The following is a 26109-nucleotide window of genomic DNA, read 5'->3' as shown; positions in this document are numbered from 1 at the left end:
AGGAACTCTGGATCGAATCGGAATTCTTTACAGACAAAATGAACAGCATTTTCTTTTTCACTGCTGTAGTGCCCTGCATATATATATATATATATAGTCGTTTTTTAGTTTTTGACATAGTTTGAAAATGCTTGTTGCTGTTTGATTGATGAATGGACCAACAGAAATGGCCCAAAATGACTTAGAAAATGTCTGGTTCCATTAACTTACATTAAAAGCAAAGTAAGTTTTTTCCATCTCCTTTTTTTCCCCCATTTTGGAGATACGAGGTTTTGTTCCGACAACAGTGACACACACACACACACACACACACACACACACACACACACACACACAAAACACACACACATACATACATACATACATATACATATATATATATATATATATATATATACATATATATATATATATATATATATATATATATATATATATATATATATATATATATGAATGTGTTAGTTGGCTGGTGTTGATGTATTTTAGTGTTGACATTTGACAGCACACTTATGTCATTTGAGTGCATTGTCAACTGCAATGACACAGTGTCATTTGAGTGCACAGGAGCGTTATTCATATTTCAAACACTTAAAGAGGAATCTCACCTGTTCTTAAATCTCTGCATTATTAAATGGTTATTATGTGAATGAAGTCATTCAAAGTGTTTTCATGTCGTTCACAGTGTCGGTGTTAGGAACCAAATGTCTGAAGAGTTTGATTTACATTGGTTTACAATTGGTTTACTTTAATGTTTTTACCTTAAACATATTTCTTTGTAAATCTACTCTTGGTGGAGAGGAACATGCAGGGCATTCTAAGGCAAAATAGTGCCCAAAAATATTTTTTATTTTCAATATTTTACACCCCAATGACTGAATTATGCAAACACGTTGAAAAATCAGTGGAATTGCTTTGTAATGATTTTGTACATTCTTTAAAAAGATGGTTCTTCAAGGGTTCTTTAGCAAAGTAAATAGTTAGAAAGAATGGAATCTTTGCACGATTAAAGGTTTCTTTGCACCGTGAATGAGTTCTTCAGATTGAAGGGGGAATGTGATATATATGGTTTTATATATACACCTTTTTTTATACCTTTAAAAACATCAAAAAAGGTTCTTCTATTGTGACGATGTCAAGCTTATAACAATAGCAGAACTCTCTTCATCAATCTGAAGAACGCTTTAACCATATAAATGGCTTTATGAGTGTTCATGGTTCTGTATAGAACTATTCTCTTAACTAAAGGACCCTTGAGGAAACATTGTAAGAGTGTAGTTCACAGAATCTGGTGACACTCAGGGGAAAAATGTGGGGGGGGGGTGACGACCTATGAACCTATTACCTCTTCCTCCTCACACTAGCACCATCTTTCCTTTCCCATAGGTCTGGTTCTCTGTGCCATACATTTTGGGCACTTCCATGACGTGCTGCCTTAAACCCCTGCTTCCCTCATTTCTGCTTTTTGCTGCATCGTGATCAGCAGCACTAGTGGATAATTTGGGGAGATATGCAGGTACAGTAAAACTATCTGTATACAGACTGGTTCTACCACCATGAGGCAAGGCAACACATGGGCGGGGCAGCTGAGAGGACATGTTGGGCAGAGCCTTGCGAGGGGGAAGGCGGCTGAGAGCCGCACTCCTGGTCAGGGTTCCCTGAATGGCCGGAGTATTCAGGCTGGATGGAGGAGCCAACTCAGACCTGAAACACACAGTAAATGAGAGTAGAAAGAAGAAATGGACAAAGGCGGACAGGGTTATTAAAGGAATAAGCAACATGAGGCTTTGCATTAGAGTGATTTTAGCAGGTTAAGGGGTGTTGTTAGGCACAACATGGCCGCACAAGTGATGCTGCTTTCAAGAGATCTCAGTTCAGATCAGAAAAACAAGTTTACCAGGATGCACCACATGAACACTTTTTTATAAATATGATAAAGTCTGAGTTTATTTAAAGTCTAATGTCATCCAACATCAGCCCTATTTTATAATGGTTGTGGAAAAAAGAGAACAGTCCCTCAACACCACGCAATCACATAACACTTTATAAATTAATGGTAGAGATAAAGTCATTTTTAGATACATACAATGAACCCACATTCTATTTCTATACAATACTATATTGTATAGATATATACAATATATACAATATATATTTCTATACCATTAAAAATGTTTGATATTACTTCATCTATACATAAATACATTTTAGCATTAATTCTCTCAAACCTATTTGTTGTTTCATATTAATCTTTTATTTTTTGTTATATTTTAATCTTTATTTTATGCTGTTTACTTTTTACTGTTTTGTTTGATCCTTCCTAATAGGACTACATGTTCATGTTTTGACATTTTGATATGTAGCTGTTTTATGTTTTTTAATGTGTTTTGTGCATTTTTTCTTATATAATGTAGATTTCATTATTAAACTAGACACCAAATATACTTTAGATGTTGTATTAAATATTTTGGGGTTGGCACAAATTTGAATTCCTTGAATTAGTTTTTATTATGTCCATTTGAAACCTGTAAAGTTGTACCAAACTAGCATATTAGAAACATTTTATATATTTATCTGCAATGAACTTGGTTGTATTTTCTTGAATTAAAAGCCGTTTTATTTTACTGAAAAATATGATTCTACACTTTCGATACAACTTACCACCCTGTACTTAACTAGTTAAAAGCTACAGAGTAAATGGGGCTCCTTACAATCATGCAAGACCTGGTTGACACCAAAACAGATCAATAGCTTTCATCTTTGAGACAGAGGAGAAAATCAAGCTGCTTCAGATCTGAAAACATCCACAGGTGTTTTTGTCCATCTTTCCACTGTGAGAAGACAACTCAGTGCTATGAAAGGATGTGTAGCTGTTCAGGAAGCTCTTACTGAGGAAAGGAGACAGAGACATCAAAGAAAGAAGCTGCTGGTGTTCAATGTTTGATTATTTGGATCATAAGTGAACTTTGGAGATGTGAAAAATATCCCTGCAGATATATTTGAAAAGCTAAAACTGAGTCTCCTGAAAAGAAGGAAAACTGCAATAAAGGAAAAGGGTGGACTCACTAAATACTAATATAATAAACATTACTATTATATGTAGTTCATGCAGCTTCTGTGTAATCTTCTGTTAAATATTCATTCTTCTGCAGTTGATGAAAATCAAACAACCGTAATCTAAATGAAAGATGGCCTCTGACTTTTGCACAGCACAGGCAGCAATTATTCCATAATGGTTTTCAATATTATACCACATTAATAGAGAGCTCATCTGACGCACGCATTCACATTTGTGTATACTGAATACTTCACAATGCCTTCAAAGTGATCAGATTTTGGAAATATGTGTTTTATAAAGTAACTCCAAGCTTCATTTGAAACTTTAAGAGCTTCTGGTTGTTGTGTTTCAAATCCATTAGCTTCCAGCTTCAGCACTTGCTGGCCATTTGCTTAGTGCCAACCGCTCTGTGAATGCAGAAGCATTTGGGAGTTTGTGGGCCCTTTGAGACCTGTGTTCTTTCCTCTAGCATAGGTATAGGATGTCTCCACCAATGCTATATCACTGACTTCCAATCAGAGTGCTTCCTCTAAAACCCCTTTAAGCCCAGGAAGGGGGTTTAAGTGCCCTTTAAACAAAGTGTTTCCTGATGATTCGGGGACCCTCTCAGTACTGAGGTCAGCTAAACCAAATGTACTTTTTCAAAGGAGTGCTGGAGGGAATACGGGTCCTTGGCCAACTTATCACTTACATGCTGCCATGCATCACTCAGTGACAGTGAAGTTACATTGTGTTTGTGTTGTTGGTGCAGCTGCTTTTGTTAGTCAGGAATCGAAACGGAGATTCCACTTTCATTAGCCAGTCTGCTGCACATAAACACGGGCATCTAAAAGCTGGTGGTGGATGGTCAGTGTATAATCCAAGAGCAGTGTGTTAAAGGGGAACCCCACTGATTTTTCAAAATTTCTGCCTAATTAAGTGGTTGAGATGTTTAAAAAAGTCATTTTTGCGTGAGGTCCAAGCATGACCCCTGAGGATGTGTGTGTGGGTCACACTTCATTGTTCCAACTTGTCTTTATTCCTTAGAATAAATCTGTGCCTTTAATACTGTGCCTGATTTAGGTAAATGGTCTCTGCTCTAAATGGCTACACTACACTGATATAGGCTTAAAGCGGAATTATACCATTTTTAAAAATGCATAATTGAATACTTCAGATTGTCAAAGTGGTTTGAAGTGAAATGGTTCGTTGTTGAGAAACATACCAACTCAAATTTCTTTACAGTGGTGGTAATAGGAACCAAGGATCTCAATACCTTCAACACAAATATAGCCATTTGGTCCCAAAACAAAACATTCATAAAAAGAATGTCTGATACATTTTTACCCATTCCATTTAAGAACTTTCTGAAATGTAGCTTTTACAGGTAATAAACACTTCAAACGACTGGTTCATATCAGCACCACTGATTTACATCTCAATCAATGAATTATGCAGAGATGTGAAGAAAAGGGTGGAAATCCACTCTAATAGGAGGATATATGCCTATACAGCTGTTTCTGTGGCATCTATACATATTTCATCTTGCACTGTCACTCTGTTTATGCAGCCAACTGTTAACATTGGTTATTGTTTACAGTACATAGTCACTAGTTCATTCCCTGGAGGGGACACTGCACCACTGCATTGTCAACTGTATATGTATGTGCTTTTGCTTCTTATTTTTGTACTGCACATTATATTTTTGTTGTCGTTTTAGTATATTTTATTATTTATCTTTACTTTCGACTTATGCGTCTGTAAACAGTGTATGGCAATACTTTGCACCTGTTTATTTTGCTTTTGTTTTGTTGTTTACTGTACTTTGTACGGCTGCAAAAGAGGAATTTCCATCTGGGATTAATAAAGTGATCGATCTATCTATCTGTCCAACCATTTATCTATCTATCTGTCTATCTGCTTGCCTATTTATCTATCTATCCATCTAACCATCTATCACAAAAACGACAAATTCAAATGATTTTTCATCTTCAGCTTCATTACTGTATATGGACCATATAGACTGGGAGGTGAATGGAATGTTTTGACACTTTAAGAAACTTTATATCCTGCAAAAACTCTTATTTTGAATATGTTGATGGGCACTTTGAATCATGGTGAAACTGTCTAGACATGGCCCATCCTGCTCATAAAAAGGCAAACAGACAAGCCGCAGGTAGCTGTGGGTCAATGTTATCATCTTGATTTTTATCAGTAAGATTTGCAGTAGGTCAGTGAGGGTATTTTAGGTCCAACACTTTTTAATCCTCTCTGGCATAGCAAAATGATCAATGGCTGTTTTCACTCAGCTACAGATTTTTGATTGAATCTCCAACCCACTTCTGCCAGTATAACCGATTACACCTCATGATACCAAGTTCCAGCACCGCAGGGCTCATTCACGATCCAGCTACGCTGCTACACTGCCCTCTGGTGGTCAGTCATTACCTGCTGAAGCGCCTGTGGACCGCCTGCGCTGTGCTGAGCAGCGGTTCTTTGGAGAGAGGGGCTGGAGCCAGATCAAGCTGTCCATACAGCGCCTGAGTAAAGAAAGAGGAAGCAGTGTAAGTCCCTCCATCAGCCCTACAGCTCCATTAAACCAAACCGCTCGGCCTGCTGAGAGCTACATAATCCTTGGGCTAAGAAGAGCCTGTCCATTAAGACACTTTGCATGAATTACCATTATTTACTATTAATGTATTCACTTCTCCTCTCTCTGATATGCTAATGTTGTCTTCCCTCTCCTTCCTCCTCTCCCTTTCTCACTTCATAATCTCCTCTCCTTCTCGTTCACCCATTTAGCGCATAAATCCCTGCTTTGAGCTTTCTGCTGCGCACCTTTCTGTCAGTTCCCTCGCCTGCATCTGTCATGCTGCTGCCTGGCTCTAGAACCTTCTTCTGCATCCATCAGCTTTACAGCTGTGCTTACCGCTTAAAATGAAAATCGTCACGTTCATTCTGGCTATCTATTAAACCTGAACTTGTAGAGAACTGCACATGTTTATATCCTACAGCTGTGACTATTTTTATATATACTCAAAGACAAATAATATAATAAACATACTGCATGTAATAAAAATCCATGAGTTGTGTGTGTGTACACTCACTGGCCACTTTATTAGGTTGGTATTAGGTTTATCTTGCTAGTAAAAGGTTGGACCCCCTTTTGCTTTCAGAACTGCCTTAATTCTTCGCGGCATACTTTCAACAAGGTGTTGGAAACATTCCTCAGAGATTTTGGTTGGTTATTTGAGTTACTGTTGCCTTTCTATCATCTCGGACCAGTCTGCCCATTCTCCTCTGACCTCTCACATCAACAAGGCATTTTCGTCCACACAACTGACCGCTCACTGGATATTTTCTCTTTTTTCAGGCCATTCTCTGTAAACCCAAGAGATGGTTGTGTGTGAAAAATCCCAGTAGATCAGCAGTTTCTGAAATACTCAGGCCAGCCCGTCTAGCACCAACAACCATGCCACGTTCAAAGTCACCTTTCTTCCCCATTCTGATGCTCGGTCTGCACTTCAGCAAGTGCCTAAATGCATTGAGCCGTGGGCATGTGATAGTTGATTAGCTGTTTGTGTTAACAAGCAATTGAACCTTGTACCTATATATATATATATATATATATATATATATATATATATATATATATATATATAGGTCCAACGTTGATGTAATGTCCTTAAAACAAGTCAAAATGAGGCTCAGTATTGTGTGTGCCCTGCACGTGCCTGTATGACCTCCCTACAACGCCTGGGCATGCTCCTGATGAGGTGGCGGATGGTCTCCTGAGGGATCTCCTCCCAGACCTGGACTAAAGCATCCGCCAACTCCTGGACAGTCTGTGGTGCAACGTGGCATTGGTGGATGGAGCGAGACATGATATCCCAGATGTGCTCAATCGGATTCAGGTCTGGGGAACGGGCGGGCCAGTCCATAGCTTCAATGTCTTCATCTTGCAGGAACTGCTGACACACTCCAGCCACATGAGGTCTAGCATTGTCCTGCATTAGGAGGAACCCAGGGCCAACCGCACCAGCATATGGTATCACAAGGGGTCTGAGGATCTCATCTCGGTACCTAATGGCAGTCAGGCTACCTCTGGCGAGAATATGGAGGACTGTGCGGCCCTCCAAAGAAATGCCACCCCACACCATTACTGATCCACTCCGGTCATGCTGAAGGATGTTGCAGGCAGCAGATCGCTCTCCACGGTGTCTCCAGACTCTGTCACGTCTGTCACACGTGCTCAGTGTGAACCTGCTTTCATCTGTGAAGATCACAGGGCGCCAGTGGCGAAATTGCCAATCCTGGTGTTCTCTGGCAAATGCCAAGCATCCTGCACGGTGTTGGGCTTTGAGCACAACCCCCATCTGTGGACGTCGGGCCCTCATACCATCCTCATGGAGTCGGTTTCTAACCGTTTGTGCAGACACATGCACATTTGTGGCCTGCTGGAGGTCATTTTGCAGGGCTCTGGCAGTGCTCCTCCTGTTCCTCCTTGCACAAAGGTGGAGGTAGCGGTCTTGCTGCTGGGTTGTTGCCCTCCTACGGCCTCCTCCACGTCTCCTGGTGTACTGGCCTGTCTCCTGGTAGCGCCTCCAGCCTCTGGACACTACGCTGACAGACACAGCAAACCTTCTTGCCACAGCTCGCATTGATGTGCCATCCTGGATGAGCTGCACTACCTGAGCCACTTGTGTGGGTTGTAGAGTCCGTCTCATGCTACCACGAGTGTGAAAACACTACCAACATTCAAAAGTGACCAAAACATCAGCCAGAAAGCAGAAAGGTACTGAGAAGTGGTCTGTGGTCCCCACCTGTAGAACCACTCCTTTATTGAGTGTGTCTTGCTAATTGCCAATAATTTCCACCTGTTGTCTGTTCCATTTGTACAACAGCTGTGAAATTGATTGTCAATCAGTGTTGCTTCCTACGTGGACAGTTTGATTTCACAGAAGTGTTCCCCTAAGTGTTCCCTTAATTTTTTTGAGCAGTGTATGTATGTATGTATATATATATATATATATATATATATATATATATATATATATATATATATACACACACACACACACACACACACACACACACACACACACACACACATATATACATACATATATATATACACACACACACATATACATTCATATATATATATATATATATATATATATATATGGCTTAACATTATAGCACTGCTGTGGCTGATCCACTCATACCAGAGCAACACACACTAACACACCACCACCACATCAGTGTTACTGCAGTACTGAGAATGATCCACCACCCAAATAGTACCTGCTCTGTGAGGGTCCATGGGGGTCCTGACCACTGAAGAACAGGGTAAAAGGGGGCTAACGAAGCATGCAGAGAAACAGATGGACTACAGTCTGTAATTGTAGATCTACAAAGTGCATGTATACAGTAAGTGGAGCTGATAAAATGGACAATGAGCACAGAAACTATGAGGTGCTCATAATGTTATGCCTGATCGATGCATATTATATATATATATATATATATATATATATATATATATATATATATATATATATATATATATATATATATATATATACACACACACACACACACACACACACACACACACACACACACACACACACACACACACACACACATATATATATATATATATATATATATATATATATATATATATATATATATATATATGTAATTAAAAAATATATATATATATATATATTTTTTTTTTTTAATTACATACACCATATATATAATTACAGTAAAGGAACTGCTAAAAAAACAAATAATATAGATATGCCAACTTGGATTAAACATTAAAGGAAAAAAGATTTTTAACTTTATTTTGACAGAGAGATGTGGACACACAAGCTGAAATCATGCATAAATCAACTAGAATTATTATTATTATTATTATTATTAATAATAATAATAATAATAATAATATCATCTACTTGTTGTAATGACAGTAAGGTTTTTTTAAAGCCTTTATGGTAATGGTGTTGCTATGCCAGGCTGCAGCTAAAGAGATGAAAAAAACATGTACGAGGAAAACATCGCAGTTTTCGTGACTGCATCAGCGTCCCTGCATGCATGAAATCAATTCCGGTTTAACCCTTTACAGGCAATTTTACTAGACTGTTCTATGCAGCCCTAACTTAAGTTTCTGGGATTGCCACTAACCCATTTCCTTTAAACGGTATTTTTTTTTATATTAGAAACATTGCCAAAGTCAGGCTTTTTCTCACCCTGCATGGTACTCACACAATCATTTTCTCCCGTTTGGATTATTTTAGTCTACTGTTCACTGGCTCACCCAGAAAGAGCATAGACAAACTACAGCTTATACAGAATGTGCCAGCAAGATTTCTAACCTGAAGAATGAACACACTACTCCAGTACTGGCAGCAGTTCACTGGCTTCCTGCTCAATTAAAAGTTATTTCATTTGTTTTTAAGGCTGTTAATGGACCACCACCTTCTTACTTATCAGACTGTCTGACTGAATTGCTCCACAATCATGTCTAATAAAATAAAGCAGTAAAATAAAGCTCTGCTGATCGTTCAACACAGTTTAACAATACATGGTCTTAAAGACTGGAGTTAATGTAGAACTGCTAAATCACCCTTTAACCCTGAAGGTTGGTGCACGGACTGCAGGACACCATAGCAACGCAATCTCACCTAGCTAGCAGCTAACAAAACACCAAAGAGAGAGATTTAAGATGATCAGCAACAATTTGGAGATGAATGGACTTATTTGCCTTTATAATCACTCCATTTGGTTTCCTCATACATTTAAATGGAAACGTGAAACTGTCAGACACTAAAACATCACAGAGCTGAAGTAAGCTTCTTGCTTGAATTTTCCCATTCCACCTTAAATGGTGCAGCAGTTACATTCTGGCACCTCAGGCACCATTTAAAGTGGAACAGGAAAATTCGAACAATTAGTTGTGGAATGAGAGGCTAAAAAAATCAAACATTTTAACAAATGTTAAAAGATGCTTTATGAGAAACTTTTCTACTTTTGGGGAAAGGTTTCCTGTGGGAGATGTGAGAAACAGACTATAGCTGAGCTAAAGCTTAAAGCAGAGCAAAATAAATCAGCGTTTTTTTATTTACATTAGATTTCTTAGCCTATATTAAAACATCAGCACATACTGTGACATGTTTACAACCAGGACAGTAAAATGGACATGAAAATGTTGTGGCTCCCAAAGTGGCTTGATTTTTGTTGAAAGGACAAAATGGCTCTTCTTAACATTTGGGTTGCTGACCTCTGCACCAGACGTACAGCCAGCATCTTCAGTCCACAGTTTTAAAACCAGCTTAAAGCAAATATTTTAACTTTACACATTTCTTTATTATTTCTTTTGTACTTATTCTTAACGTTACTCCTTTTTTTCAGGTTTTGCCTTTTCTGTAATGTTTTTCTCATTTATGCTTTTTTGCCGTTGTTCTATAAAACACTTTGAAGTGTAGTTCAATGTATGAAAAGCTATATAAATAAAAGTTACTATTATTATAACCTAATCCCAGCACAAGCCCCCCACCCTCCTCGTCTCTCTTACCATCAGGGTCCTGTAGTGGTCCACTGAAAGCTCATCTGGTGCTAAATGGCCCTTGTAGCGGTCCTGCATCTCACTGACAGGCTCAGAAACAAGCCTGATAGATTGGCAATCTCGGAGCTGCAACAGGGCACCAATAGGGACACACGCACACACACAAACACACACATACACACATGCATATAATGGCATATAAAAACACTCATACAGTATTTGCAAATGTAAAAGAAACATGTTTTGTTTATTTTATAAGGGAAAATGAGTTAACATATCCTCCATGGGGAATGCATTGGGGAGAAAAACTAAATATTACATTTGCTATAACTTTTGCATCAGCTAAAGTGTATGTTTTTTTAATACTTTAAATTCAGCAAATAAACAGTAAGTGTGCATCATAATGGGCAGAAGTGTTTTCTATGTAGAGGATGTGTTCACTTACTTTCACTTAGAAAATCAACAAAATATGTCCAGAGGTGCTCAAACATTTGCACACAACTGTAAACTGTTCATCTCTCATGTTGCCCCCCCCCCCCAGACCCTATCTTATCCATAATTTGCTTTACTATCACTACTACACCATTCGCAGACATTAGATCTGCTGTCTCACCTCTTTAAGAGAGATGACGACATCTCAGGTCATTTGTTGTCTGTTTTTGTTGTGATAGATGTGCTTACACTTGTTACTTTAAGCTGACGTTCTCTGCCGCTGTAAACATCTTTACTGGAAAATGTTATACCAATATAAGTTTTTTATAAACACCCACAGACACATCCTACCCTCTGAGCCAGTTCGTTCAGGAAGTGAGTGTTCCAGTGAGGAGAGGCTTTACAGTAGATGAGGTTTCCCAGTGGCCCCTTGGCAGGTTTGTGGTCATGTTCCATGTGGGAGGTGGAAGAGTGATGTATGTGTCCAGGTATCCGGCTATGTTGCTGGAGAAGAGGGGGGAGAGGGGCATCCTATAGGGAAAAAAAACAGAGGGACAATAAGAACGACTGGGAATCATTCTTTCACATCATTCTGGGCCCAGTTGATGCATTATCTTCATGCAAACTGCCAAATGATCATCAAGAAGGTCATTTTCATCCAATTTAAGCAAATAATGCTGACAGCCCTAAAAGCTAAACCACCTAAATTACTACCACAAGGTTTAAACAGTCAAATCACTGCTCTGAGCTCTTCAGGGAATCAGATTCTTTTAAACTAGGATCTTCTGAAAAGCATCAACAGGTACAAATTACTAAAACAAGCTTAGTGACATGTCACTAAATGCCACTTCAATATGTTAGGCTATGTTGTAATTTAACCCTTTTTTCACAGCAGCCATTACATTTCCATACGTTCTTTAAGTCCCTCAGTTAAACTATGAATTTTTTGTCTTCAATAATGTTGTTGGAATATGTTTAGACATTAATGCGTATTAGTTACTGGATGTTAACTGGTTTGTCTTTGCAGATGAGCAAGCAACTGTTCCAAGACAGTTTTGAGGTAAACTTATGAGCAGCAATGTACTTTTCTAAAATCTGTTAATAGTGGAGGGTGGCGTCTCTGTTATTTGCAGATGATGTTATTCTTTTGGCTGAATCACATGGATGCCTGCAGTGCTCACTCAAGTGCTTTGTGAGAAGCAGTTGGTATGCAGATCAGCACCTCCAGTCTGAGTCCAGAGTCCTAGCCCGGAAAAGGATGGCATGCCCACTCCAGGTAAGGGGAAAGGACTTGCTCAAGGTGGAGGAGTTTAAGAGTGTTGATATCATGAGTGATGGGAAGAGGGATCGTGAGATCGGCCACAGGCTGGGACAGGCAGCAGCAATAATGCGGTGACTGTAGTGGTGAAGAGGGAGCTGAGTGATAAGGCGCAATCCCGATCCTCAACTGTGGTCATGAGCTTTGGGTAACGACCAAAAGAATGAGATCGCAAACATAAGAGGTGGAAATGAGCTTTCTTCACAAGGTGGTGGGCTACACTCTACTTGATAGAGTGAGGAGCTCGGTCATCTGGGAGGAGCTCAGAGAATAGCTGCTACTCCTCCACATTGAGAGGAGCCTGTTGAGGTGGACGCCTCCCGGCAGGGGTGTACCAGGCTACTGGGACAAGACCCCTGGGTCATCCTAGGACCTGCTGGAGGGATTATACACTATATTTCCAAAAGTATTTGCTCATCTGCCTTCACACACATATTAAATTGAGTGAGATCCCATTCTTAATCCATAGGATTTAATATGATGTCGGTCCACCCTTTCCAGCTATAACAGCTTCAACTCTTCTGGGAAGGCTTCTACCAGGTTGAGGTCAGGACACACCAAACTCGCTCATCCATGTCTTTATGGACCTTGCTTTATGCACTGGTCATGTTGGAACAGGAAGGGGCCATCCCCAAACTGTTCCCAAAAAATTGGGAGCATGAAATTGTCCAAAATCTCTTGATCTGCTGAAGCACAAACAGTTCCTTTCACTGGAACTAAGGGGCCGAGCCCAACATCTGAGAAACAACCCCACACCATAATCCCCCCTCCACCAAACGTTACACTTGGCACAATGCAGTCAGACAAGTACCGTTCTCCTGCCAACCTCCAAAGCCAGAATCATCCATCGGATTGCCAGATGGAGAAACTTGATTCGTCACACCAGAGAACACGTCTTCACTGCTCCAGAGTCCAGTGGCAGCGCTTTACACCACTGCATTCAATGCTTTGCATTGCACATTGTGATGTAAGGCTTGGATGCAGCCGCTCGGCCATGGAAACCTATTCCATGAAGTTCACTACGCTGTTCTTGAGCTAATCTGAAGGCCACATGAAGTTTGGAGGTCTGTAGCTGACTCTGCAGAAAGTTGGCGACCTCTGCGCACTATGCACCTCAGCATCCGCTGACCCTGCTCTGTCATTTTACACATGTTACATATACATGGAGTTGCTTTCGATCCAAATCTCTTCCACTTTGGTATAACACCACTGACAGTTGGCCATGGAATATTTAGTAGTGAGGGAATTTCACGACTGGACTTGTTGCACAGGTGTCGTCCTGTCACGGTACCACGGTGGAGCGACCAGAGAGCTGAGACCTGAGAGTGACCCATTCTTTCACTAATGTTTGTAGAAGCAGTCTGCAGGCCTGGGTGCTTGGTTTTATACACCTGTGGCCAAGAAAGTGATTGGAACACCTGAAATCAGTAATTTGGATGGGTGAGTGAATACATTTGGAAATATAGTGCATCTCCAAGTTGGCATGGGAGCAGCTGGGGGTCCTCGGGAATGAGCTGGAGGGAGAGGGTCATCTGGTATTCTCTGCTCTCCCAACTGCTATCGTGACTCTATCTGGGCTAAGCGGTTAATGATGATGAATTTTACCACTATTTTACTACCTTCAACACCACACAAACACTCAGAAGACACTAGTGGCTTTGGATATTTAAAAAAATGGTTATGTTGTAGATGTTGTGACCCCTGGTTCTTGTCACCACCACTGCAAAGACATCTGAGTCTATAAGTTTCTCTGCAATGAAACATTTCACACCAAACCACTCTGAACGAGTTTGTCTACATCTCAATGATTAAAAACGGTGTTCCCATTTAACCTCATAGTCGCGGCTTTATTTTAAAGTCGACGTGAGGAAGCATAGAGCCAAAGCCTATAAACTACTAAATATAACACAAAGAATGTCGTTAAGGCAAAATAACCCACCTTACAGCTCTCGGTGAGGAGGTACGCCGGCTGCACGTAAGCGTGTCCGATGACCGCTGAGGTCTGAGCGAGCCCCGGCCTTTCTTTACACCAACGGTCCATTCGCCTCATAGCACCACAACACTGCAGCGCTCTCAAGATTAAAGGCACAAATACAAACAGGAACCTCTTGACATGGAGCTAAAAAACACAGAATCTGAGCAAAAAGTACATTGCATCGCAAATAAAATGTACAGAATGTGAAAAATCGGTATTTCTAGCTTACCCGTAGCTCGCGGAGTGGAAAAGCTCACACCTTTCACCACAGAGAAGCGGAACGTTTACAATTGCCATAGCAACACACTGGCGTGCAACCGGACAGCTAGCCAATCAGAACGTGTCCAGTGGACGCGCTGAGCTTAGACGCGGCCCAAACGTTAGATTTGCAGCGGAAGAAAACCTCATATCTCCAAAATGGTAACTTTAAGCCAGTGGACCCAGACTTAAGTAGAAGTCATTTTGGGTCATTTCTTTTGCTCCAATCTTCATGAAAAATTGACATACAACATATATGGGAGAACACACACACATTTTCGGGCGCTGGAGCCTTGTAAAGGGTAATTATTATGTCAAAAACTGAAAAACATCAGAAACTGAGTATGTGTATGTGAGCAATACATTTTTAATACCTATTAAATACATATCTTCTAAAACATCCATCCATCCATTTTCTAAGTCGCTTCTCCGTCAGGGTCGCGGGGGGGGGGGGGGAGGGGGGGGTGCGCTGGAGATTTTATATATATTTATATATATATATATATTATATACACACACACACATACATACACACACGCATATACACATCTTTCTGCCATGCGTTTTAACAGAGATTAGAGATTTTAACAGTTTTCAAGCAAACACACGGTCAAGACTTTTTCCTCAGGTGCCTAAAACCTTTGCAGTGTCCCAAAGCAGACAAAAAGCAAACAAATGCACTGTTAGGTGACACTGTCAATTTTATTGTAGGAATGAATGAATGAATGAATGAATGAATGAATAAATGAATAAATAAATAAATAAATAAAAGCTCATGAATATCTAAACAGGCATGACCAGTAGCTCAAAGCCACATGTAACAGCTCCATAACACAGGGTTAGACAACCTGCTGACACAGGGACATTCATAATCCTAGCACTGAACACATTTACAGTATTAACACACCACTTTTCTCTCTCACACTCTCACTCACCCACTCGCTCACTCAGTGATTCTCCACCCCCCCCCCTCTCTCTCTGTCATACACACACACACACACACACACACACACACACACACACACACACACACACACACACACACACACACCGACAGTTCTTTCTTCTGAGGAATGGTACGGTATCTTTGGGCATACAGTGCTGAGGAAAAGCTATATGTTCAACCAGCATGAGGCAAGTTAGTTCTTCAACTCCAGAACGATCTTCTACCACCACTGTATTCTTCCATAAAGTGATGTGATCTACAGAAGCCTTTTCTAAACCAGTTTTCAGGGACCTGATCAGATTGTCTATGTCTGCCCCATCCCAGCTCCCAACACACCTGAACAAGGCCTGAATTTTGGCTGATCTTGATGATGCCTGGGGTTAATCTGATTTTTTTTGTGAACTCTTAACTGTGCAACATCATCCTTCACTATAATGATACTGCAGAACTGATGCAATATGCAAATACATTTTTATATATATTGTCAGATATAGTGCAAGCATAATACACAGCAATACACCTGAAATATTGTGTTCTCCTCCTTTTTCATGCAGAATTTATCCTCTATATCCTTAAACAGGAATTCCATGGATTTTTTTTTATATTTCTGCATAATTCAATGATTGAGATGAAAAATTAATTCAGAGTGTTCTGTTGTGAAATGGGTTATTGCAGGGAAACATACCAAGTCAGATTTCTTTACTATGGTGTGATAGGAACCAGGGGTTGCCAAGTCTACAACACAAACACAGCCATTTTTACTGTCCAAACCTACAAGTGAACCTACACAAGTCTGAGTTTTTCTATGTAATGTTGATGATGGTAAAATTTTCTCTGGGTAACACGCTGCATTAAGACGTCCTGCAAATGTTTTAAAAATATGTTGCAGGCCAGAATCTCTCCATCACAAAACAACCTCTAAGTGGCAGACTTTAGCATGAAGCCACTCAATCATTGGCATGGTGATACCAGTACTGGCAAAAATGGATGATTATCGGTGAGATTTAGGAGCGTAGACTGTTTTTTAAGCTGCAAAAAGGCAGGAGAGTACTGTACTCTTAATTTTGTTAACAACACTGAGTTAGTCTGGAATTAAACACATCCAAAAAGTCAGCCTACTGCGGTCAAAAGTTAGAAAAAGTGAACTCCTGATGGAGTGCTCTGTTCACCGCTGCAGTCCGTGGACTGCTGCCACTGGCAGTGGCAGAGCTTTCCACTTTGCCGTCATCCATCCACTGAAAACGTGAACGCAGCATCAGTCATCAGGCAGCGTATTTATAACCACTTCACTATTAACTTTGTGAGAATATCTTTAAGAGACATCAGAGCGGACTCTTGAAGCAAGAGACAGGAACCGTACCCCTTTCTGCCCATCGTTGGTGACATTAAAAGCTTCAGACGTCTGGTTCCTATCACCACCACTGTGAACAACTGTGACTGTAAGTTTCTTTAGAACTGCATTTCACACCAAACCACTCTGAACAACTATTTACCTCTTAACCATTTATATCATGCAGATATGTTGAAAATTTGGCAGATGCCCTTTATCCCCCCAACACACTGTTACTATTGTTAAATTTTCCTTCAATTTTTCCACCAATATCATATAGCACATGAACTAGGTAGTCATGAACACTCAAAATACCTGGTTCAGGTGTTTTGGGAGCCGCCATACAGGAAAAATGTGCACTTTCTGGAGGTCCCTAAAAAATAGATTGGTAAAAACTGACTTCAATCATTCAGACGCACAGCTACAACTGCAGACATTGCTATAGTCTATGGATCTTGTCTGGAAAGTCCTCATGTAAATGAACTGGGAGCAGGATTTCAGCAATAACGCACAACTCCCTCAAGGCAGTCGTTCCTTTGCTAAAATCCTTTTGCTGCAGAGCAGCTTAAGTCACACACAGAGCCCTTAGAGGAGTGGAACTGCATGCTTCTGATCCGTGAATAAGCTGTATTCACATCAGCACGTTGCTATAGTTTGTCTATGTACTCTGCTAACATTACCGAACAATAAATAACAGGGCGTTTTCACATACACAGATTTTTTTTTGTTTAAAAATCACTCTGACAGACGGATACACTATGTAGTCTCTCCCTACAGATGGACGGGGGAAAGAGTATATTTGAGGTCTACAGTTTTGGGAACGTTCCACTAACATACAAACAACGTATCTAAGTTGAGTCTACGCTCTTCTCCACGTCGGCGATAGTCTTCTGTCTTCCCATTGGAGGTTCAAATGATGGGGATGCTCAGCAGGCTAACCAGAGGGTTTGAACTGGTTAACCTCGAGACTCTAAAGACCTGTGAATGAGAAAAAAAGGAATTTAAGTATTGTATTAGAATCTAGAAAGAAAGCACATTTACAGTTGACAGGGGCAGATCTAGCAGGGCAGAAATTTCATAAACTTGTGGCTGACGTGGTATCCCATGACAGTGTCATGTTTAACGTCACTGAGCTCCTCTGTACGACTCTACTGCCAGCGTTTGTCTATTGAAACTGCTTGGCTGTGTGCATGACTTTATATATCTGTCAGTAATAGGTGTGGATGAACTCAACAATTAGGAGGGGTGTCCACATACCTTTGGCCACAAAGAGTACCTCAGACTTGATGTGCTACTGGGACAAACAAATTCACACTAGAAATAACTTTATATAAGACCTGGCCATTTAAAAGCTGTATTTGAACGAAATCTGGACAACCAGTGTCTTAACATACAGTGTGTGAGCAGCTGAACTTCAGTCTAGATTCAAATAGGTGAATCTAGGAAAATACACCTACACCTTTAAAAGAAAAGACGGAGTTGGAAATTTATCACATACTGTAACTTTCTCACCGCTACTTAAACCAGTACAAATTTAACACAGTGATGTAGTATATTCTGTAAAAACACTATAAATCAGGGACACGGGAAAAGTGTTTTAAGCAGAAGGTGCTGAAGGTTTCAAAGCATGTACATGACAAACTTTTAAAAATGGACATTTGTAAAACAATTTTTAAACCATTTTATGGCCAAAAGCTGGTGAGGGAAGTGACTCAACTTCACCCTACAAAACACACAGATGGGTCTTTTGCTCAACATTTTAAAGTTATTTTTCCATAACAGTGTAAAATGAAAGTACAGTAGTTTGCTGCAGTCACTGAAGTGCAGCTAAGAGTTCAGTTCTCTGTAGGGGTTTGCTGTGTGTATTCAGTTAACCAAACTGGACAGACAGAAACACACTCACGCGTAGCTGGTGTGTTGCTGGCGCCGCCTGGCGCTGCGCAGCTTCTCAAACCTGGCCTCCATCTCCTCCAGGACTTTGGGGGTGTAGCGGACCACCAGCTTCACTGAACCCTGCGCAGCCTTCAGCAGCTCCACTGCCTTCTCATGGTGCTCCCCCTCCACACTCTACACACAGGAGAATGTGGGAAACACTGAGTGAACAGAGAACAGTGGAATGCTCTGTGAACTGCAGTCGTAACGCCAAAAATCAAACCGCACGCTTCACTGCCACCATGGGCGATATCTGAGACTGAGATGGGGGGGCAAGCCATCTCAGTCAACTATACCGCAAGTATAAAACTTATATTTATCAAATAACCTATATTTTGTCAGCGTATAATTAATTAAACGTTAACAAACATTAAACTGGCTGCAGTGCTTTAGATAGTACATTGCATTGCATGAAAACTTACATCAAAATACAGGCTGCCCCCTAGTGTCGTGGAGATCAGTCTCTATATACACTCACCAGCCACTTTATTATGTACAATTAGGTTCAATTGCTTGTTAACACAAATAGCTAATCAGCCAATCACATGGCCACAGCACAATGCATTTTGGCGTGTACAGGTGGTCAAGACAACTTGCTGAAGTGCAGACCGAGCATCAGAATGGGGAAGAAAGGTGATTTAAGTGACTTTGAACGTGCCATGGTTGTTGGTGCCAGACGGGCTGGTCTGAGTATTTCAGAAATTGCTGATCTACTGGGATTTTCACACACAACCATCTCTAAGGTTTACAGAGAACGGTCCAAAAGAGAGAAAATATCCAGTAAGCGGTCAGTTGTGTGGATGAAAATGCCTTGTTGATGTGAGAGGTCAGAGGAGAATGGGCAGATTGGTTTGAGATGATAGAAAGGCAACAGTAACTCAAATAACCAACCAAACTCTCTGAATGTTTCCAACACCTTGTTGAAAGTCTGCCACAAAGACTTCTGAAGGCAAAAGGGGGTCCACCTTCCTCTAGGAAGGTGTACCTAATAAAGTGGCCGGTGAGTGTGTATGGTAGATAATGTTTACGTGTCAACATTCCATAAGTAAAGGGAGTTGACAAACATTTAAGCGGGGGGGGAAATGCCCCACCTTGCCCGCCCCCCCCCCAAAAGTCACCCATGACTGCCACTCTACATACCACTCCGTTGACAGACAGCAGCTGGTCGCCCCTCTTCAGTCCGCCCTGCCTATCAGCCACACCTCCAGGGATCACCCTAGAGATGTAGATGGGAGAGTTCTGCTCCTTTCCTCCCATAATGTTGAAGCCCAGTCCCTCGTCCGTCTTGGGCAGCTCCACCACACGTGGGTGGGCGTGGCCTTCACTGGCCGCAAAAGCTGCAACTGTTGCCTGGTGAGAGAGAGGCAAAAACAACATGGCATAGATTCATGAAGGGAATGAGAAGTGCTAAATGGTGACTGCAGATGGCTGTTCAGAAATGTAAAATAAAAAAAAATTTAAAAAAAGAGAGAGAAGTGTATCGCAAGTGTAATACGCAGTGATGTAATCACAATACTAATTGTTGCCCATGTAGTCGAGCAACAGCAGCAAAGTATTTACCTTAGCAGTGGCCTGAGCACGGACCTCAGGTCCACCCACAATGTCCAGGGTGTCGTACAGCTGTTCATACACCTATAAGACAGAGCATAAAAAAGGCACATTATACGCAAAAAGACAGATTATTCAAACAGCTGAGCTGTGGGACTGAGTGTGGGTGGGGTGGTTGGCAGACGTCTAAACTGATAACAAAAGTGCAAGAACAATTCGCATTCTTGTGCGTCAGCCAATCATCTGTAAACAGTGCGAAAACAAAACAGTTCTGTGAAATCAAGTAGAGGTCGGCAATATGACAAGAAATCATTGTGATAAATTGCATAACAATACGATTTTAAGTATACAATAAGTATATATTCTACTCCAAATGTGCTGCATCTTCAGGTAATGTTGGGCTACTGTGCTTAAATAAATACCCTTATTTAAATCATTTTACTGTATTTGTAACCGTAAAGAAATAATATTTCCCTGTAATGCTAAGCCAGGTAGATGTAGCAATCTTTATGTTTTATAAAGGTTTATGTATCTGCAGACCTACTAACACCCTGGCAACTATCTGGGACATATTGACACCTTGGCAACCACGTGGGACACCATCAATACCGCATAGTAACATCTTAGCTACCACCTCGAATCCTGCTGCAATGAACTAGCAACACCTTGGCAACCAGCTGGGATGCCAAGTTTGTTTACAAACTTTCCACTTATACTTTTACTATTTGACTTTTTTCTCCAGTTCCTTCTTAAATCAATGACTTCTGCAAACACTGAATGAAATAGCTGTACTCATTAGGTTCGACTGTTACTGCTGCATTTTCACCACCTCAAATTGTTCTCAAACCTCAGCTAAAGTAAATCATGTATCACACATCATGGTAATGTCTTCCAAGTATCACAGTGTTCTATTTTATCATATTGCCCACACTTGGGTGGAAAGTGCCTTTAGATGGAGTGTGGGAGAGTCGTGGAGAGGAGAATAATAGAGCTGGGAGGAGAGACAGAGAAAGGGATGTGCTCCAGTCAGAGAGGGAGGAGTGCAGAGGAGGTCTGCAGAAGCAGCAGTCACTGTGAAAGCATGGGAGGAAGAAAGAAGAGTGCAGTCAAATCAGTGACTTTATCCCTGCATTCAAAAACCGCTCCTGCCCACACGCCGCTTACTGTCCGCTGGGATCTGACAGGCAACGTCCAGCAACTTGAAGAGGAAAATGAAGCGGTAATTCATCACAGGCGGACAGCAGCTTCAGTGCTTCAGAAATCACATGGTAGAAAGTTAGCTAATCAAATACAACCATCAAATCCAGGCATGAAAATTTTAATCATTTTCTAAAGAATCATAATTAACTTGACTCAAATCGTGGTGAAATCTGATCTTTCGTGATCCACTGAAGCATTTTGTAAAGAATCCTAATCAAATCGCATTCAGTAATTGGATATTTCATGACTCACTGAACTGATTCCATAATCACATCGAATCAAACCACGGTGACACCTGAGATTTCATAAGGCACAGATTCATTTCCAAGAGAATAATAATAATCAAACTAATTCATGAACAAAATATGACTTTTAATGATGCATTGATTAATTTCCAGAAGAATCATGAAGTGAATTGAATCATGGTAATATTTTCTATTTTAAGAGTTATTCAGTTATTTTCAAAAATTTGTAAACAAAATTAAACGAATCATTGTAAAATATATTTCACAACACCGATGGAACCATTTGCCAACAAATCACACAATCAAATCAAAGCAGGATGAAATTTGATGAGACATTCCTTAATTCCCAGTTATAACCTGATCAAAGTGAAAAAAATCAGAGTAAAAATTTAAAGATTTAAAGTTTTACAGTTTTACATTTATAAAGATTCACTGATTCCTTTCCAAAAGAACCATAATCAAGTCATATCAAATCATGGTGATATTTGAGATTTGTAAAGGAATCAAACTGTGGTGGGTCAGAGATCTACATTTCCAGACCACTCATAAGAGTCTGAAGAAAAGCTCACTCAGTGCGTTGTGCTCTGTCAGAGAAAGAGGAGCAGGTGTGTGTGTGTGTGTGTGTGTGTGTGTGTGTGTGTAGAGGAATCCCACCTCTCTGATAGCAGCGCAGAACTTGCTCTGAAGAACTCTCTGCAGCGCCTGCAGTTTAGGAGGCGGCAGCTCACCACTCCTCTGCAGCCTGTCCAACAACTCAATCACCCTGCACACATCTACAGACAGAGAGAGACAGTGAATGAGTGAGTGAGTGAGTGAGTGAGTGAGAGAGAGAGTGAGAGAGAGAGAGTGAGAGAATGAGAAAGACAGAGTCAGAGTGAGAGAGAAAAAGGAAGGAGAGAACAGAGAGAGTGAGACAGTGAGGGAGAGACAGAGAGACGGAGGGAAAAAGTGAAAGAACAGACAACCACAGAAAGAGAAGAGCAAGAGAGAGACAATGAGAAGAAAGAGAGAAAAAAGAGAAAGAAAAGAGATTAACCAAAGAGAAGAGAAAGCCACAGAGAGGAAAAAAGAGAGAAGTAGACATAAGATGAAGGACAGAAAAGGGAAGAGAAAGAAAGGAGAGAGATGAGACCAAAAAAAAGATAAGTAAAGAAAACGAGAAGATGAAAGAGATCCAGACGAGTGGTACGGAAAAGAAGTGACAGAAGAGAAGAGCAAAAGAAAGATGAGGAGAGAAGGGAACAGAGGAGATGATGGGAGAGGAAGAAAGAACAGAGTAGGGAGAGGTGGCATAAGCAAAGCAAAGATGAAGAGAAGGAACCAGTAAAACAAAAGCAACATATGGCACTGAATATGAAGATGTTTATGAATATACTGAGTGTAAAAAAACCCAGTCAACCCATTACAGCCGTACAGCCGTATAACCGAATGTGGGCAAAGACAGAACCTACAGGCCCAGAGCGCGGCCCAACTAAATGACCGAATACCAGCTCCTGGTCCTTAATCCCACAGCTGTAATCTGCGTGGACTGAGGTTACCACCAGTATGCTGGACCAACCCACAGAAGACAGAGTATAACGTTACACTGGGAGTGAGCACAAGGTGCTCTCGGGCGGGCGGTGTCCATTCATACACAGTGACTACTACTAACACACAGTGACCACTAGTGACCACTACTGACCGCGCCTCCACGGCCGAGACCCCCCAGCTGGCTAGGAGACCTCCACACACCGAGCCAATGCGTGAGGAACTCCCCCCCCCGGACGCGGATGGAGCTTAAGTCAGCTTCTTATTCGAATTTTCCCGTTCCACCTTAAACGGTGCAGCGTGTAACGGGGAAATTCGAACGAGAAGCTGACGAATAGGAAGCCGAGTCGCCCCCACCTCACCTCTCTCCAGGCACAGCGGCTCGCTCATCGCCGCCATGTCCGCCGCGTCCTTCCCCGGGTGGTAGTAGGATGACATCATGAGGACACGGAGCCGCGCTGCAGCGCTTCCTCTCGGCTATCGGCTCTCGGCTCTCGGCGTCTCTCCGGAGCTAAAGGTGCAGCATCTAATTCACCGAAAACCCTCTCGGCGTCTCTCACTTCTCGCGGGTTTTGCACGGCGGAGCACGCAGAGTCAATCTCCGCGGGTGACGCAGCGCATTGCGTCAGAGGCACGGAGCGACGTGATTGGCTCCCGGGAGGCTCCCCTTTTCGCTGGGATCTTGAGACGCTGCGCGTCTGGATGAAGTTAAAGGGAAACTCCACCGACTTTTTTCAAAACTTCTGCACGATTCGGATTGACTTGATGCGGAACGGTGCGTTGTAGAGAACCTCCCAGGCTTCACAGTGATGGTGATGGGATCCGGGGTCACAACGTCTACAACACAAATATACACCTTTTAGTTACGACCCAGACCCACCAGTGAACCTACACGTGGATTCTGAGTTTTGTAATGTTGTGCGTTTCCTCGTAAAACATGCTTGTCAGACAGCAAACAAACGTAGGACCAGAGGTGCCCAGCGACGTTGCCTACATTGGAGCTTTGTTTTTAGCACAGCGAACGTTTAAAGCTGTTCTCCCAGTTTCGCCAGTCTGCGCCGAGTTTGTTCAGCGGTTGTTCTCTGTCGTCTCTGTGAACGAGGACCCTCGGTCTCAGTTTCAGTTTGCGTCACTAACAGCATAATCATGTCTGAATTTGAGAAGCGACACTGTCTTCATATTTCAATCCAAAATCAGCGTCAATTCAGTGAGCTGCTTCATCTCCGAGCTTAACCAAAGCACAGCTTTTGAAAGCGTTTACAAACATTTGCGAGGGAACAAATAAAGTAGGGACCACAGTGTCATTAACCTTTTTCTTTTTAAACCACAATCTCTTATGGGCTCCGTAAAACAGTCATAAATCTGAAAGAAAGAAGTTTTCTTTGGGGACTATTTTGTTCTACATGTAACCCTCCGCAATACCCAGCAAACACAACGTTGTCTACTTTCTTACAACGTTGTTACAATGTTCTCAAAAGGTGGTGCCGTTTACGCTGTCTGAACAAGGTTGTCACAACCTCATTATTCAGATGGTATTATACACTATATTTCCAAAAGTATTCACTCACCCATCCAAATCATTGAATTCAGGTGTTCCAATCACTTTCATGGCCACAGGTGTATAAAACCAAGCACCTAAGCCTGCAGACTGCTTCTACAAGCATTTGTGAAAGAGCGGGGGCAAATGCGCATAGTGCATAGAGGTCGTCAGCTTTCTGCAGAGCCATTCGCTACAGCCCTCCAAACTTCATGTGGCCTTCAGATTAACTCAAGAACAGCTTGGTTTGGTGGTTGCCAGGAGAACAGTACTTGTCTTACTGCATTGTGCTAAGTTTAAAGTTTGGTGGAGGGGGAATTATGGTGTGGGCTGGTTTTCAGGAGTTGGGCTCAGCCCCTTAGATCCAGATTAGATACGTTTTGTCCTGTGTACATTTTTCTCCTGAATACCACTGGATCCTCCGAATTACGAGGTCGTAAAGAGCTATAATGCTAATATTGCTACAAGTGAGCTAAAGCTACCGTGCATTAAATTGATGTCACTAAGATAAGATAAGATAAGATAATCCTTTATTAGTCCCACAGCGGGGAAATTCACAGTATTACAGCAGCAGCAGAGTAACAGGAGTAAGGCACTCAGAAATAGAAATGGGAAACAGTGTAAACATTATCAACATTATAAATAATAAAAATGAAAGCTAAATCTCTAGACTATTTACAACAAAATAAGGATAATAATAAAATAAGAGTTGCATAGGAATCTGTATTGCACTTAGCATATTGCACAATGAAAAATGTTCGCATTCTGAATGTAAGTGCATATTGTATGTATACTAAACTACACCAATCGACGGCGGGCTGTGGCATCTTAGCGAAATGTTCTATTGTGGTGCACATTTACAGATATACTCATAAATAAAACCTCTGGGTAGGGTATACTGATAGGCTAAAACTCCTTATCAAAAATACTGTCCGTGTTAAAATGTCGAGGCTGAATTTATCTGCTTTTTTTTACAGCTTCTTGTTTGAATGTTCCCGTTCCACCTTAAATGGTGCAGCGGCTGTGAGTAGCTGTTGCAAACATTAGCAAGCAAGACAAAACACTGACTTCTTAGTTCGATGAAACAGCGAAAAATAAGTTAATGTTACTCGGCTGTTAAGCGTTCATAGTGAAACCTCCCCATATCATGCCTTTCAGCCCTCCATGAACCTGAAGTCGGCTTCTTTTTCACCGGCTGCTTGTTCGAATTTTCCCATTTCCCTTTTTTTTTTAATATGGCGCGGC

The 26109-nt window shown here is 41.2% G+C and overlaps 2 protein-coding genes across 2 annotated transcripts; both read right to left on the bottom strand.

Annotated features, from left to right (window-relative positions):
- Window positions 1-1203: 1203 nt before the first annotated feature.
- On the bottom strand, window positions 1204-14599 carry zgc:193811 (uncharacterized protein LOC559801 homolog). The gene is made up of 6 exons (XM_017697380.2): window positions 14571-14599; window positions 14306-14438; window positions 11400-11579; window positions 10626-10742; window positions 5486-5577; window positions 1204-1704 (listed from the first exon to the last, which is right to left on the bottom strand). Exons 2-6 carry the CDS (start codon window positions 14414-14416, stop codon window positions 1356-1358), a joined length of 849 nt encoding a protein of 282 aa, XP_017552869.2. The 5' UTR covers window positions 14417-14438; window positions 14571-14599; the 3' UTR covers window positions 1204-1355.
- A 678-nt stretch (window positions 14600-15277) lies between these two features.
- On the bottom strand, window positions 15278-23937 carry lin7b (lin-7 homolog B (C. elegans)). Its single transcript, XM_017697484.2, has 6 exons — window positions 23690-23937; window positions 22455-22573; window positions 20368-20439; window positions 19948-20157; window positions 18779-18942; window positions 15278-17853 (listed from the first exon to the last, which is right to left on the bottom strand). Exons 1-6 carry the CDS (start codon window positions 23766-23768, stop codon window positions 17832-17834), a joined length of 666 nt encoding a protein of 221 aa, XP_017552973.1. The 5' UTR covers window positions 23769-23937; the 3' UTR covers window positions 15278-17831.
- Window positions 23938-26109: the final 2172 nt, after the last annotated feature.

This window comes from Pygocentrus nattereri, chromosome 14 (genome assembly GCF_015220715.1).
Source record: "Pygocentrus nattereri isolate fPygNat1 chromosome 14, fPygNat1.pri, whole genome shotgun sequence".
Lineage (NCBI taxonomy): Eukaryota > Metazoa > Chordata > Actinopteri > Characiformes > Serrasalmidae > Pygocentrus > Pygocentrus nattereri.
This window is presented reverse-complemented; position numbering and strand designations above follow the sequence as displayed.

Excerpts from the sequence above, each read along its gene's own strand:
- zgc:193811 (XM_017697380.2), bottom strand. The coding sequence starts at position 14,416 with ATGAGGCGAATGGACCGTTGGTGTAAAGAAAGGCCGGGGCTCGCTCAG. Across the intron at positions 11,580-14,305 it reads TCCTCACCGAGAGCTGTAAG|GATGCCCCTCTCCCCCCTCT; the intron begins GTGGGTTATTTT and ends TTTTCCCTATAG. Across the intron at positions 5,578-10,625 it reads ACCACTACAGGACCCTGATG|GCGCTGTATGGACAGCTTGA; the intron begins GTAAGAGAGACG and ends TTCTTTACTCAG.
- lin7b (XM_017697484.2), bottom strand. The coding sequence starts at position 23,768 with ATGATGTCATCCTACTACCACCCGGGGAAGGACGCGGCGGACATGGCG. Across the intron at positions 20,158-20,367 it reads GTGCTCAGGCCACTGCTAAG|GCAACAGTTGCAGCTTTTGC; the intron begins GTAAATACTTTG and ends CTCTCTCACCAG. Across the intron at positions 17,854-18,778 it reads CAGCAACACACCAGCTACGC|GTCTTTAGAGTCTCGAGGTT; the intron begins GTGAGTGTGTTT and ends TCTCATTCACAG.